Below are 14495 nucleotides of genomic sequence, written 5' to 3'. Positions count from 1 at the left end.
CACGGCCACGTCCATGACTAGCCCCACGTTCACTACTAATCCCATGTCCACGATTTCATCTTCCTTCCATTTTCTCTCTGTTTTTTTTTTAAAAAAAATAGGCTATATATACATGAGCAAAACTAAATAGGCTATAGCAACAAAATAAAGACATTTTCAAATCATGACATCAAAGACAAGAAAGCACACTTAATATATATATAGCATACCAAATTCATATATCAAATCATAGCAATACTATACATATTACCATATTTATAGTCATGTACAAAAGACAACAAGTACTATATATATCAGTCTTAACACGTCACTAACAAAAATACATGTAGTGGCAAAACAAGAATATGACGTGTCATTCCAACTACTTAAACTTACGTCCTACAACCTCAAATCTCTAACTTAGTTCATTACTAAATCAGCTGATTCTACTTCTCCCTCAGGCGTAGGTTGACCTTCTTTAGGTTCAAAATCAAATCGTTAGAACCTGTATCTCCTTGACCTCCTTCTGCTACGTTTACTTGTACTATCTCATCCACAAGCATCCCACACTCGATTAAAATATTCTTCAATCGATCTCTCACTACCCGAACGAGATGACCATTGACCTCCTGCACTTGCTCTCGTAAAACATTGTTCTGTTCTTATTCCTCGTGAATAGAGGTTTTAAGTTCTTGAATTCTATCACTTTGCATCATTAACATTGCCTTCATGCGCTTTATCTCAGTATAGGCCCTATTATTGGCATTAGTCAACTTTATCTCTCATCGTATATCGCTAGGACCACCCGATCAGGATATGAGTAAATTCGCTAGCAATCACAGTGTCACACCTTACGCTGTAGATCCCAATGACGAATAGGTCCTCCTGCCTGCTCCTGATAATTAAGAATTCGACGAGACCGCTCAAAATTCTCATTTTCACTGCTTTCTTCCATTCCTACATTACAATCAAGTATCAAGACAATAAGAAACTTAAACAAATAAAACAAGATTCACCACCTAACACTTCAAGATTTCACACTTAAATACATGTATTTAAACAATTACAACTACACTCACTCAATCTATCTAAGCCAATTCAAACCTAAACTCTAATACCACTTCTGACAACCCTATCTCCCCCTAGGGCGTACCCAAAGGTTTGACGGACCGCTTGCCTAACTCTCGCCAAAATTCATTATATTCACTCCAATAAATTCTTAAAATATCCATTCAAACCTCCAAAATAATATTTGAATTCTACAATTCAATCAAAATTCAAATTTAATTACAACCTAAAAGTAAAATGTAAGATACACTATCAAATACCAATATATAATCTGTCTGCCAAAAAATACATGTGCAAGAGGATCATTACAAGCTAGTTCAACCTTATCTGCTTCGTATCTCAACTCTTGTAAGGAAAACAAACTAATGGGATAAACTAGAAATCTAGTGAGATTCCCAAACAAGCATTCAAGTAGCAAATCATGGACATATTACATTTAACAACAACAATTCAAGGAAAACATTTAGAGCATTCAAGTAATAATAACACACTTAGTAAAAGGATACGTGTTCACTTGAAACCATCATTCATTCAGTCATTCAATCTATGTCCATTTCTTCCTTATACCTTCGACATTTAAAAATATTTGAAAATAAAAATTCCTACAGTGATCATTTCATTTAGCCAATCATTCAATCATTCGTTTCAATCATTGCATTTCATTCACTGACCAGTACTTCACCCGACTTCGTGGTCATACTTGAGTATACCAAAACAGTGGTTCAGGGTCACCAGCCTCCCGACCGAATCCACTTTTGACTCGAGTCAACTGGCAACAAAGGGCAAGGAACCAATTAGGGATGGCAATGGGGGCGGGTGCCCGCGGGGGGCTCTCGGGGCGGGGGTTGGGGGGGAATTTTTTCCCCCCGTTTAGAAACGGGGCAGGGAGCGGGGGAGTATACCCCCGCCCCATCCCCCGCCCCGCTACCCGCCAAAAAAAAATTATATATATAATTATAGATAATATGTAATTTAATTAGTTATAAACTTATGATAATGATATTATTAGTTAGATGTATCATATAATGTATATTAGTGTAAGTAATATAATTAATATTATCAATTATACGAATAATTAGACATGTCTACTAATAGAATTTATTAATTAGTTATACTAAATTTACTAATACATTTATACTAAATTTCTAATTACACTTAATAGAATAACACTTTTTTCTTAAAAAAAAAAAAACACAAACACAATAATGAATTAGCGATTGTATTTGTACCAAAAGTGAAAACTTAACTATTTTAGTTGTATTTATTTCATCATGTTAGATTGTATTCAAATAACTTTTGTTTGATTGTTTTTATGAGTTTCAATTGTAAAATTAAAATGAATAATAACTTGATGATGTGATTATTTATTAAAATTTAACTATAGTAAAATTTTATTAACCCAACGAGAAAAATTTTATTAACCCCGCAGGTGCCCCCGCGAGGGAAGCGGGGCGGGGCGGGGGGAGTTTGTAGGTAGCGGGGTGGGGGATGAGGGAGAGGTCCCCCGCCCCAACCCCGCCCCGTTACCATCCCTAGAACCAATTCAGTCAATGCGATACAGTACACATGACTTATATTCATGCACAAGTAATATTCAATTATTTGATCATTAAAAATTCATATTCACTTAAGTCGAGTACGATAAAGTACACATTTGCCTATTGAAAATTCATTTAACAATCATTGAAAACCAATTAACATTCAAACAATCATTTACTAACATTCAACACAGTCATTTATTGCACAAACATGCAAGGAACACTCACTAATGAATCACAATCGTTTCACTTCAAACTCCTGATTCATCCTCTTGGATATGCTCAATTCCTGTAATCATATAATATATCAAGAATCTAGTAGTTTCATGCCAATATAAGTGCAAAACTATGAATGTCAAAGTTTCACTTAGCAAACAAAGCAATTGCATGTTTAACCCCCGTAAAACTTGTCAAAAGTGCAGCATTTTTTTTTATTCAAATCTAGGAAAAACCTCATGCATGATAGATCAAGGTTACAAATATAATACGGAGCAAGGACATGTCAAATATAGCCAAAACTTGTGAAGAAAATGGGACAAGGCTTTCAAAGTGCAAAGTTGGAAATGTCAGATTAGAAAACAATTTGGAGAAAACACATTTTCTTTTGCTTAAACCTCTTGGTTTAGCTCAAAACCCATTCACATGTAAAAATCAAAGTCTTGGCAAATAATTTAGACAAAAGTATGCCAAAATCATCATGCAAAATGGAAACTCAAGTTCTCTCACTCGATCGTCCAATCAAGTAATATGTTCTCAAGTTTCTCTAGCTAAACTTCCAACTTATGTGTAAAGCAACTTCAAGAAAGTAAGTCCAAATCATCCTAAATTATATCTTAACTTTCACTCTCACTTACTTAACCAACAAGGAGAAAAATTCAACAATATGTCCTGAAATTCTTCAAGTTAATCATTCAATATTCAACCTTAATTCTATGGCAAATTCATAGTCAATCAAGATAATATGTTATAGGGCCTGTGTAGTACAAATTCTAGGCATAAAAAACTATCAAATTTTGACATATAAAAAGTTCCAAGTAAATTACATCAAAACTGAAATTTTAAACCCTAAAACTGAAAATTTCAACCAAAACTAGAAAATCGTATATCGAAACTAGAAAATTCATATCAAAGCTAGAACTTCTCATATCAAAACTAGAAAACCTCATATCAGAGCTATCAAATTCATCTCAAGATTAGAAAATGCATATCAAGGTTGGAAAATTCAATAAACTTAATAAAACCATGAAATCTTCCATGAAATCCTTCATAATCAAGTCATATGTCGATTAAATTGCAAAAATAAGAAGAAAAAGGAAAGTTGCTTAGTCTTATACCTCAAACCCCTAAAATAAGATGCAAGACAAATTTTGTTCTTTCAAAAACTCCACTAAGAGTTTTCCTCCAAGTTTCACTCAAGATCTATTGCAATAGTTTCGGGTTAATCTTCGAATTTCTCATGGATCAAGCAAGAAATCAAAACTAGAAAATGGAGTATTTTCTCTCCCCTTTCCTCCCAAATTTCGTCCAACAAGAAGCCAAGAAGAAGAAATGGTAATAAAGGCTTGGTTTAGGATAAGAATAAAATTTAGTTTTGGTCAAGACTTCATGGTTGAGTGACAAGTGTCAAATCAAGATGTAATCCTTATCTAATTGTCTTTCATTCATTAAAATATCTAGTCCATCTCTAATTATTTCTTAACACCTTGTACCACAATATTTCTTTTACACAAAGCTTCTTCTAATCTTCTAAATTTAGGGTACATACCTCACTAGTCGGTCACACTAGTATAATGCACTATGAAACTTAATATGTACTAAATTGTAAAAAGGGAAAAGATAAAAATTTTGACTCAACCATTAAAATCACCACGAAATTAAGGCAATTAAAGTAAAATAAAAGAAAATATAAATTAATTTTTTTCAAAAATAAGAGAAAATATAAAATAATTTTTAGGTCCTCACATTCCTAATTTAAGTTCGCCATTTTTTAGCTTAATTAATATAGTTTTGGGGTTTTTTAAAAGAATATTAAGTGTCACACGACAAAATGTCTGCTCAACTTCTAGTTTTCAAATGAATGTCCATTTTGTTCATTTTAAATATTGGTTCCTTCTTCTTCCTACTTCATTTTATTAAGAAAAATTACACAAATAATTACTCACATTTATTGATCTACATATGTTTTTTCAAAACCCTCACATATGAATCAAAGCATTCATGTTTCTCACATTCTAAAAGCATTGTAATTTGAGTAAATCTTATATACAGACAGTCTATACATTTGCACAATTGGATTTATGATACATGTACAAAAGTTGAATGTTAAGTTCAAATTTTATATATTTGTCTTTCATTGTTGTAATTTAGTCTCTAAGTTCATTTTAATCAGTTTTTTCGTTTGAGAAGCGCATGTACCATCATGACTCAGTAATATTAGTGATTTGATTACTCGTCTCTTACTCGATTGAATCATACAAAAGAGGAAATACTAAGTAATTTAAATTTACTAGGATTATTAACAATGAGTAGTTGTTAAACAAAAAAGTAATTGCACAAAAAGATGAGCAAATATTTAGAAGGAAAAAGGAAAAAAAAAAAAAAAAAGAGTCGAAGTTCGCTCTTGCCATATTCAGAAATATATTTCTAACTATGCTTAAACTTTCCTTTCAAGAGGGAAAAGAAAATTTATTCACTTGTTTTGATGACTGACCTTTTAACAACCTTTTACCGCTGATTGGTAGGACAAAATTGGAATACTCGCACCCTGAAGGGTATAGAGACTTTCTATTTCAATGCCGAGCTAGCATGCCCAAATCATTTGTAGGACAAATGTACTCAAGATCTATTCCCTTAATTTATCTTGCCATTATTGCATATATCCACCAAAATTATCTTATGTATCTTTTTAATGTCCCAGCGAAGATTCCATATTCTCGAAATTTTTGCAATTTTGCAATTTTGAATCAAAATAACTTTTTTTTCTATATAGTGTAAGCGAGAGGACTTAAATTCGAAACTTCTCATTTCTTCGACCACCTAACCCATTCCATCCCTCCTCCCTGATAATCAAAATAACCTTCAATATTTTGCTCCAAAAATATAGAAAACTCATTCATACATTCCAATAAAATATATTTACTACAAGACTATTAAGGTATATAAGCTATATTACTCTCTCTCTTACACGTACATACATATAATTAGACATTACCGTCCAGCTAAATATTTTTGTCTTCTCTATACTTCTTGCATGGTAATCTTTTCCTCTGTTTTCTTCGTCCCACTTGCTTTATTTTGTGGGAGGAAATGAGGAATGTATGGAAATTAACATCTGTTTTTCGGTTCGTAAAAAAAAAAAAAGATGCAAATTGTAATTAAATCCAGGAACTTGAGAGGTTAATTTAAAATTGGACCCTCAAAATATACATGATTCTCATTCCCCCCCCCCCCCCCACATTATCTAATTGGATCAACCTACTCCCATAGAGTTTTTTAATATTTATCATTATGACATGATCAACGTGGCAAAATTCAAAATTGAATCCCACTACATCATTTTTGGATGCACAGAGACGCATATATACCCTCATTGAAAGCAATAGTAAGAGATAAACTTGTACAAGAATAAAAAGGCAAATATATTTTAGACCAAAATGAATGAAAATTGCAATTTGTGATTCATGAGTACAAATTTTACTTATATCGATGAATTATTAATTTATTTGAAGGCATATTTGTGTTCTTCTTACTACATCTGCGCCTCAAATAACAACTCAAATTCAAACTAGGATTGCTAAATTGTTTAAGATTGTATTTCATCAAGCAAAGTTGAAAATTTTAGTGCAGATTGGTCCAAAATAGACAAATGGAGGTGGCAAATTGTGAAACATATATTCTTTGAGGAAGTATTTTTGTGATACCCAAATCAAATTTTAAACTTTTGTACGTTAAAACTTCAAATCGTGGGAAATAAAAGAAGAAGACAAAAGGAAAAATTGTTTAAAATATTTTTGACATTTTGCAAAATGAATTTTTTTGTTCTTCACTTTTAAAATAGTAACTTTACGTTCCTTACAAAATTGTATTAGTAAAATTTGCTAAGTGTACGACCACTTTTTAGCTTGTAATCAATATGTGACCCACATGTAGCTATTTTTTATGTAGAAAAAGGTAAAATTCTACTCTTTTAGTGACAAAAATGAATACGAATTGAGTTTGATCTAACTTTGATAGCAAAAATGAACATAGTTTAGATCATATTCTACTTTTTTAGGAGCAAAAATGAATATAATTGAGTCATTTTTTTTCTTAATTACAAATGAGATTTAACCATTATACTACTAAAAAAGTGATCGTGTGTAGGTGACATAATGAATTTACAGTAAAAAGTGTTCGAAACCTATGTTTGAATCAAATTTTACCGATTTGATTTATAAGGGACACAAAATTATTATTTTAAGAGAGAAGGATGAAAAAATTTATTTAACAAAAATGCGACGGATATTTTGAACTATTTTCTTAAGACAAAATTACAAAAACCCAAGCAAATCCACATCATTATAGCCCAATAATAGAACTCCACACTTACTTACCTTTTTCCAGACGTTAACGGTCTATATTCATTTAGTTCTCTGCTTCCCGCGAAATTGTGTCCCCAATCAACCACCGCCTCTTCCCCCAATCTACTAACTTCACAGCTTTCTTGAATTCTTTCAGTACTTAGCTCTAAAACCCAAATCCCCTTTTCCATCTCAAACTCCTTTATACAGCAGTCAAATAAAAGACCCAATACTGAGAAGTACAAAAATTTATTGTCTCCTTTGGGGAAGAAACTCCTTTCTTGTCACCACTTTTTTCTAGCCGTTACAACCTTTCCAAATACATATAAAGGCGCCTAAAACTGCAAAAATACTTAGGCAACGATGCAAATACCCTTTTCACAATTTTAATTTGAGCATCTTGTGCCTGCTTTTTATCGACCATCGGTGAACCTTTTTACGACAGATTTTTTTTTTTTTTTTAAATATTCGGCTGTATTGGCTAAAGGGTTTAGAAACTAGGTTTTAGTCTCCTTCATGTTGTGTTTATAGACTTGTGATCTTTGATTGCTAAAGGCTTCGGTTTTGGTTTTGGCTTCGGCGTCGTTAGATTGTCATGGTTGTGCCATTCTGTATAAGTTCTTTTGCCAATTTTGTGTTTTCATTGTTTAACTGAGGGGAAACACCGAAGTGCTATGGAGAAAGATCAAGGGTCTGAGGCTGAAGGGGCAAATGGGGAGAAAGATAATGTAAGTTCTTCAGATGTTGCCATGGATGGTAATGGAACAGGTGAAAGTAATGATCCGAAACACCATGCTGCTTGTTGGTATTCTCTTTCCTTTATTTTGTTGTAGTATTATTTATCCTTTGCTTTTTTTTTTTTTTCTTTTGAGTGCTATATTTGACGAACATAAATAAAGAAAGAGTTCCAGTGTTTAATCCTGTTTCAAGATTTTTTGTTTTTTACGGGCTTTTGGGTTTCCTTTTTCTACTTCTGGTTTCTACTTTGAAGTGGAATGGGAAAAATATCTTACTTTCAGTAGCATTGTTATCAATTACTTCTCACCTTTTGAGTGTACAATTATCATGCAAAGTTTTTGAATTTAGGTGTTTTTATGGAGGGTAAGACTCGTATTGTTAGACTGATCGGTATGTCAAAGCAACAAAAATATGTTGTGGTTCATGAAAGAGCCTCCGTTTGTTCTTTTTCACGTAACAATGAATAAGAGGCAGGATTGAATGATTTTATTTTGTACTACCTTTCTCAAGACTTTTGTTTAAAACAACTGTTTTCTTGGGAGCAGGAGGGTTAGTGGCCCTGCAAGGAGATCCTGGAGGTTAAGGTGGACAGAGGAAGAGGTATTTATTAAACTTAATGTTTCTGGTTCCCGTGTCTTGGTTTGAACTTAAGACTTGTATCAACTTTCTTATAGTTTGGATTGCTTATTATGCTCTTCATTTAGTTGTAGATGTGTTTTCGTATTGTTTTGGAGTTTGAGTGTATTGCTTGCAAGGGCATTAATTAGCTTTTCTCTCCCTTAACAGGATAAAATTTTACAAGATGCAGTTCAAAGATTTAATGGTAAATGCTGGAAAAAAATAGGTAATGTGCCAATGTGGGATCAATTTGTTCTGTCTTTATGATGTCAATTCACAGAATTTCCATTGTTGGCTTGAAAAATGCCGTACCAACCTCACTAAGCCAAGAGAAAAAGCTTTACCTTTTGTGGTTGGACATATGTTAATTTTGTCCTGGAGGGGTGCCTGCTATGGTCTTGTCTCATACTCTTCTTTTTGCCTGCTTGCACTTCAAACGAGCAAACCAACTACAGAAAAATATGTTTGAGTAGACTAATAGTAGTTATTGATATCTTGCAGCCAAGTGTCTTCCTGATCGAACAGATGTCCAGTGCTTGCATCGCTGGCAGAAAGTTCTCAATCCAGAACTAGTTAAAGGGCCTTGGACTAAGGAGGTTTGATCTGATATCCATTGATCGTGCTCATTAAGAAGGCAGACGATTCATTTATTTATTCTTATGAATTTCTTATCAAAATTATACAGGAAGATGATCTTATTGTTGAGTTGGTAGGCAAACAAGGCAACAAAAAGTGGTCTGAAATAGCTAAACAACTTCCAGGACGTATAGGAAAGCAGTGTCGTGAAAGGTAGATCATATTCATTGTGCTTATGCTAATTCTTTGACTCCACAATATAGATATAATCACTTGGCTCTTTGAACCAGTCACTCACTCTCATTGAAGTATGAAATCTCCAAATTGAATGCAAAGAGGCAGCCTTTCCATTTTAAACATTAGAAATATAAGCTAATTGCTGCTTATACAGGTGGCACAACCATTTGAATCCAGAAATTAACAAAAATGCATGGACCAGGGAGGAGGAATTGATTCTTATTGAAGCTCATTCAGCATATGGGAATAGATGGGCTGAAATTGCAAAATGTCTAAGTGGAAGGTAGTATTAGGAGACTTCTCCTCACAAGTGCAGCTATCGATCAGGCTATTGTTCTTCATTTGTCCTTTCTGGTTGGAGTTGATGGTAGCTAATGCCTTTCTGTCATTTGTGTCGTTATTGGATATACAGTCAAATGTTTGAAAGTAATTTTGTAGGTACTTGTTCAAGGTGGATAGATGGCCCATCCACCCCTTTGATACTCCTTGTGTAACGCATGAGTGATTGCATGTCTTTATTTTAACTTTCTAAGCTGGTTTTGTCAAATCAACATAAGTTACTATGTAGGAAGGAAGATTTGGGGGAGAACTTGTTCAATTCTTTTGGAAAGTGATATCATTTTTGGGGTCCTTTTAGGTGCTTGTTCAAGGTGGATTAGATGGAGCATCCACCCTTTTGATACTCCTCATGTAATGCATGAATGATTGCATGTCTTTATTTTAACTTTCTGAGCTGGTTTTGTTGGATCAACATAAGTTACTATGTAGGAAGGAAGACTAGGGGGAGAACTTGTTCAGTTCTTTTGGAAAGTGATATCATTTTTGGAGTCCTTGCAGAAATGGGGAACTAAAATAGGGAAATCCGTTTATCATTTTTTTTCTTTTTATTTTTCTTTGTAATCTTAAGTTGTAATGTTACTGCTTTGGTACTAGATTGGATGCATTTGTATTCTTATGTTTCTGTCTGGGCACGTTTTAGGTCAGAGAACTCAATAAAGAATCACTGGAACTGTTCGTTGAAGAAGAAACTGGAACAAAATTCATCCTATTCTGTTTTTGATCATCCTGAATTTGCTGATCCCACTCCCTGCAGTTCTAAGACAGAAGTCGGATATGGAGGGGACTTGATGGTAAAACAGAGCTCAGGTGCAGGATTATTGGCGATCCAGAACATGAACAGTGAAGCGATTTCAGATGCTTGTTCTCTGGACTTAAATCTTGGACTTCCTAATGGAAGAGATAGTTATCTTCAAGATTCTAAAAGAGAAAATTGTAGACACCCAAGCAGGCAGGCAAGTAATTCAATTGAACCTTCATCCCCGGCTTGTACAGAGATTATACAGAACCAAGATAAGGGTGGTCATGCTATTTTAGGTGATCATTATCATATTATTCCTCGACTGTCCAAAATTTCGTCTAATGGTTTTGTCACTGAACATGTTAATGCACAATCCACATGCTACAAGGATGGGCATCTCATGAATTGCCCATCCCAGGGTTCTCCCTGTCTACATTTGCACCAGCATTTGAAGCAAGCCTGGGGTGCTGATGGTGATAATAACACTATTGTAATTGGTGGTAACGTTTTTGCTGTAAGTTCTGATATGAAATATGGATGTCCACTTTCTAGGGACTGCAGAGATTTCAGCTATATGGGCCATTCTAAGAGTTCCCATTCAATCGTTCCAAAAGACGTAGTTAGTGAGCATAGTACTATTAGCAGAATGTACAAAAACTTTGTTGGAGGAAGCTACTATGGGTTGTGCTATGAGCCACTCCAGGAGAAGGATCTCAAGGTTTTCCTTTCAACTGGTAGATTTCCTAGTACTGACAGCTATATTAGGCAGCCATCAACTTCTACTACCCTCATGAAACCATATATTCTTGAAAAGAGATCATATGTTGTTAGTAGTACAAAGTCCATATTAAGGAGGGCAGCGATGACTTTTAAAAATACACCATCTATTATAAGAAAACGAAAGTTTCCAAGCTCCTTTCAAGCTAGCAATTCCAAAAACATGGATAAATTTCTCACGACTGTTGAGGGACTTGATTCTTACAATGAGAGGTTGCCAGGATCACATGAGTTTCCACCTGCTGGTGGAGATAACCAACTTCCATTGTTGAGGGAACTGTATGCTTCACAAAGGATGCGGAAGTTAAAAATTTCTTCTGGCATAAGTTCTGTGGGGAAATGCTTGAAAGATGCCTTTGATGATGTATGGGATAAAAGAAAGTCCTAATACGAGCATTTTGGCTGATTTTAATTTCTCTTTGTTAATCATGAATGAGATAGCTTACCTGGCTCCTTATTCTTCTGGAATTGTATACCTGTAGTCAGAAGATTAATCCAAGATTTCTACTCAGTCAGCACAGGACCTTTGCACATTGGACTTTTTGGTCAGTGTTATATTCTTTTCACTGCTATGATGCATATCCATGCTTGTTCACTTGTTAAATTGCTTCCTGAATTATGCTTGCCTTTATTGAAGAACTATATGGGTGATATCAAATAGACATCTAATATGATATGTGTAATAGATAAAAATCTACAAGAGTTTGATAGTACATGTTGCAAAATGCTTATTATGGAAATTAATGTTCATGAATGACAAATATCTAGTTCTAGACTAAATTGGTTTAAAAGTTATATTTAATTCTGTGTTTCCAGTTTAATTATCTACCACAGATTTTAGTCTCGCTGGTGATAGCCAGTAGGCAGATATAGGATAATTCAACTAGTGAATGGAAATAACAACGTGAAATGTGTGAACTACCTTATAAAAGTTGTTCTGTACAGGTCGTTCTCAGGTAGCAGATTGGAAAAATGCATGAATTTGTAGATTTCAATTTGCATGAAGCTCTTTTTATTTTTGTTTTCATTTTACTATTATTGTTATTACTGTTATTAATATATTAACAAAGAGGATCAACAGTGGGACTCCACTTATCCCTTTGTTGACTCAAAAACATAACCTCTAGGTCACACATGAAGCTCTGAAACCAATCAAGCTAACCATCACTGGTATGGGAATTTGTGAGGTACTACTTGTCCTAATATTTTCCAGATGAAAAGGGTAAGGTTAATGTCTGCATTACTTGTGACTGGTGACAGGAAAAGTTTAGGCACTTCCTTCTTTTAGGATCAAGGAAAACAGATGCTCGAGTAGACGTTGGGTTCAGTAGAATGAGGAACCTTTTCAAGGAAATGTAAATCACCAGGCACTCCTCGTTGCTTAGCTCTCACTGAAGCAGCAAAGCTATAGTTGGAGGCTTGGAGCATAAAACTGCGTTTCATAGTTCTAGGAACCCCAGTAGAAAGAGAACAGAGGAAATAGCTATAGCATCAAGTGAATATTCAAACAGTTGCTGGAAATTGATGCATTGCAAAATCTCTCATTACGTTCGGTCTAATCCATCTTCTTATCACAGATGGAGATCCAAGACAAACGTCAACATCATAGAAAGAACAGCATATCTTTGCTTGCTATTGTAACCGTGTCTTATTATATATATCCCCAATCCACATATATGGCTCTTTGATATAGTTTCTGCTCTTCTGAGTGAAGCATCCGCTGGCATATTTTCTGAAATATGCAGTTATACGAGGGCAAAGAATATCTTCTTTCCTTTTCCTTATCACTTGACAGTTTATAGTTGTTACTGACATTATGTTCTCTATCTGACAAATTGTCGCTTAATACTATGAGAGACTTGTAAACTTTTGTGGCTATATATGGGATCTTATACCTGTATTGATTGGTTTTAGTATATGAGATATAATAGAAAAATTGTCTGTGAAGTGGAAAGTCTAAGGTCGTGTGCTTACTCGTCCATTTTAAGAATTTTAGGAATGAGCAAAGTACTCTTGTTGATGGACTTCAGTGAAACTAAAAGTGGCAGGAGAGTAAGAAAGGTGACATAGTATTTTTTTTCCTCTTTTTGTCAGAAGACAAGTGACATAGTAGGCGTTCATTATTATGATCCTTAACATACATTTTACTTCTAGTTACCTGACTTGGCTTTCTCCATTCTTTTCTTATGCAGGGAGCTTAACATAAATTGAGAATAGAAAACAGCAGGCTATATACAACATACTCTGTGTGATTCAGGGATATAAGCAGCACAGCTTTCTTTGCATGAGTTGGAGAATGCAAGAGGAGTAAAATTACAAAAGAAAATTTGCTGATTGAGAGCTAATACAAAAATCTTTTAGCTTTTGATCTTCCTGACCGAGATACTCGTCTTCCTCATTTAGACACACAGGATGGATACTCCTCTTCTTTTTTTCTTTTTTTTTTTTAAAACAAAAAAAAACCATTTTCTGTTAAAGTGTGAGCCAGGTATTACTGCATAACTGATGAAGGCAACTGAAAGAGGGGGTGAACTTATGAATGATTCAGGTTTTCTCATTCATCTTTTGAACAGTTTATCACCTATGCCTGATCCCGAGTGCTATCCAGTTTTCAGCAGATTTGAGTGGGACAGGCAAGCTTAAAACACAAATTGATACATTTCCCTCTGAAAATATTACATATGTTTACTTGAAAGTCTTCAAGGCACTCGGTGGCATTTTGCGAAGGATAGTCATCAATTTGTCCTTTTAAATCAACACTTGATTTATGCTTTTGTTTAGGACAGAAAGTGATAAGACTTGGAAGAGTTAGAACTGAGGACAAAAGTGCATGTTACAATGAAAGTTTATGTCAGAAAAGAAGAACTTCCATGGTTCCGAAATGCTGTAGTTTGTTTTGTACAGGACTTTATAGTGTTGTGACAAATGCTACCCTATTTCGTAAACCATTTTGCCTTTCTCTTTTCATTGTCTTTATACCTGATTAATGAAATGCCGAAGCTAAATATGGATATCTAGAAACAGGTTCACTTTGGATGGATGGATGACTCAATGAGGAAGTCTATCTATGATCGTCCCTTTTTTATGTAAATTGGAAATGAGAATAATTGAAATTCCTGAGTGTATAAATATATGCACATAAAAGTGCTAATATTAGGGTAATTCATAATTTTGTCCACAAAATCAAATTTTTTACCATTCCTGAACATTAAACCATACCCCATTTACAAATCTCGAATACTATTACACCTTATTTATGAATTTTAATTCTTCCTAATTCCCTTTTTTTCCCCAAATTTTCCCAAACAAGGGAAAAAATAACATGCT

At 34.2% G+C, this 14495-nt stretch overlaps 1 protein-coding gene across 1 annotated transcript; it reads left to right on the top strand.

The window, feature by feature from the left end:
* The first annotated feature begins 7220 nt into the window (after positions 1-7220).
* On the top strand, positions 7221-14044 carry LOC113724626 (uncharacterized). The gene is made up of 7 exons (XM_072076486.1): positions 7221-7949; positions 8428-8482; positions 8669-8726; positions 9002-9096; positions 9186-9289; positions 9468-9596; positions 10293-14044. The coding sequence occupies exons 1-7, from the start codon at positions 7819-7821 to the stop codon at positions 11554-11556; spliced, it is 1836 nt and encodes a 611-aa protein (XP_071932587.1). The 5' UTR covers positions 7221-7818; the 3' UTR covers positions 11557-14044.
* The last annotated feature ends 451 nt before the right edge of the window (positions 14045-14495 follow it).

This window comes from Coffea arabica, chromosome 2c (assembly GCF_036785885.1).
Source record: "Coffea arabica cultivar ET-39 chromosome 2c, Coffea Arabica ET-39 HiFi, whole genome shotgun sequence".
Lineage (NCBI taxonomy): Eukaryota > Viridiplantae > Streptophyta > Magnoliopsida > Gentianales > Rubiaceae > Coffea > Coffea arabica.
This window is presented reverse-complemented; position numbering and strand designations above follow the sequence as displayed.

Excerpts from the sequence above, each read along its gene's own strand:
- LOC113724626 (XM_072076486.1), top strand. The coding sequence starts at position 7,819 with ATGGAGAAAGATCAAGGGTCTGAGGCTGAAGGGGCAAATGGGGAGAAA. Across the intron at positions 8,483-8,668 it reads TAAGGTGGACAGAGGAAGAG|GATAAAATTTTACAAGATGC; the intron begins GTATTTATTAAA and ends CTCCCTTAACAG. Across the intron at positions 9,097-9,185 it reads AAGGGCCTTGGACTAAGGAG|GAAGATGATCTTATTGTTGA; the intron begins GTTTGATCTGAT and ends AAAATTATACAG.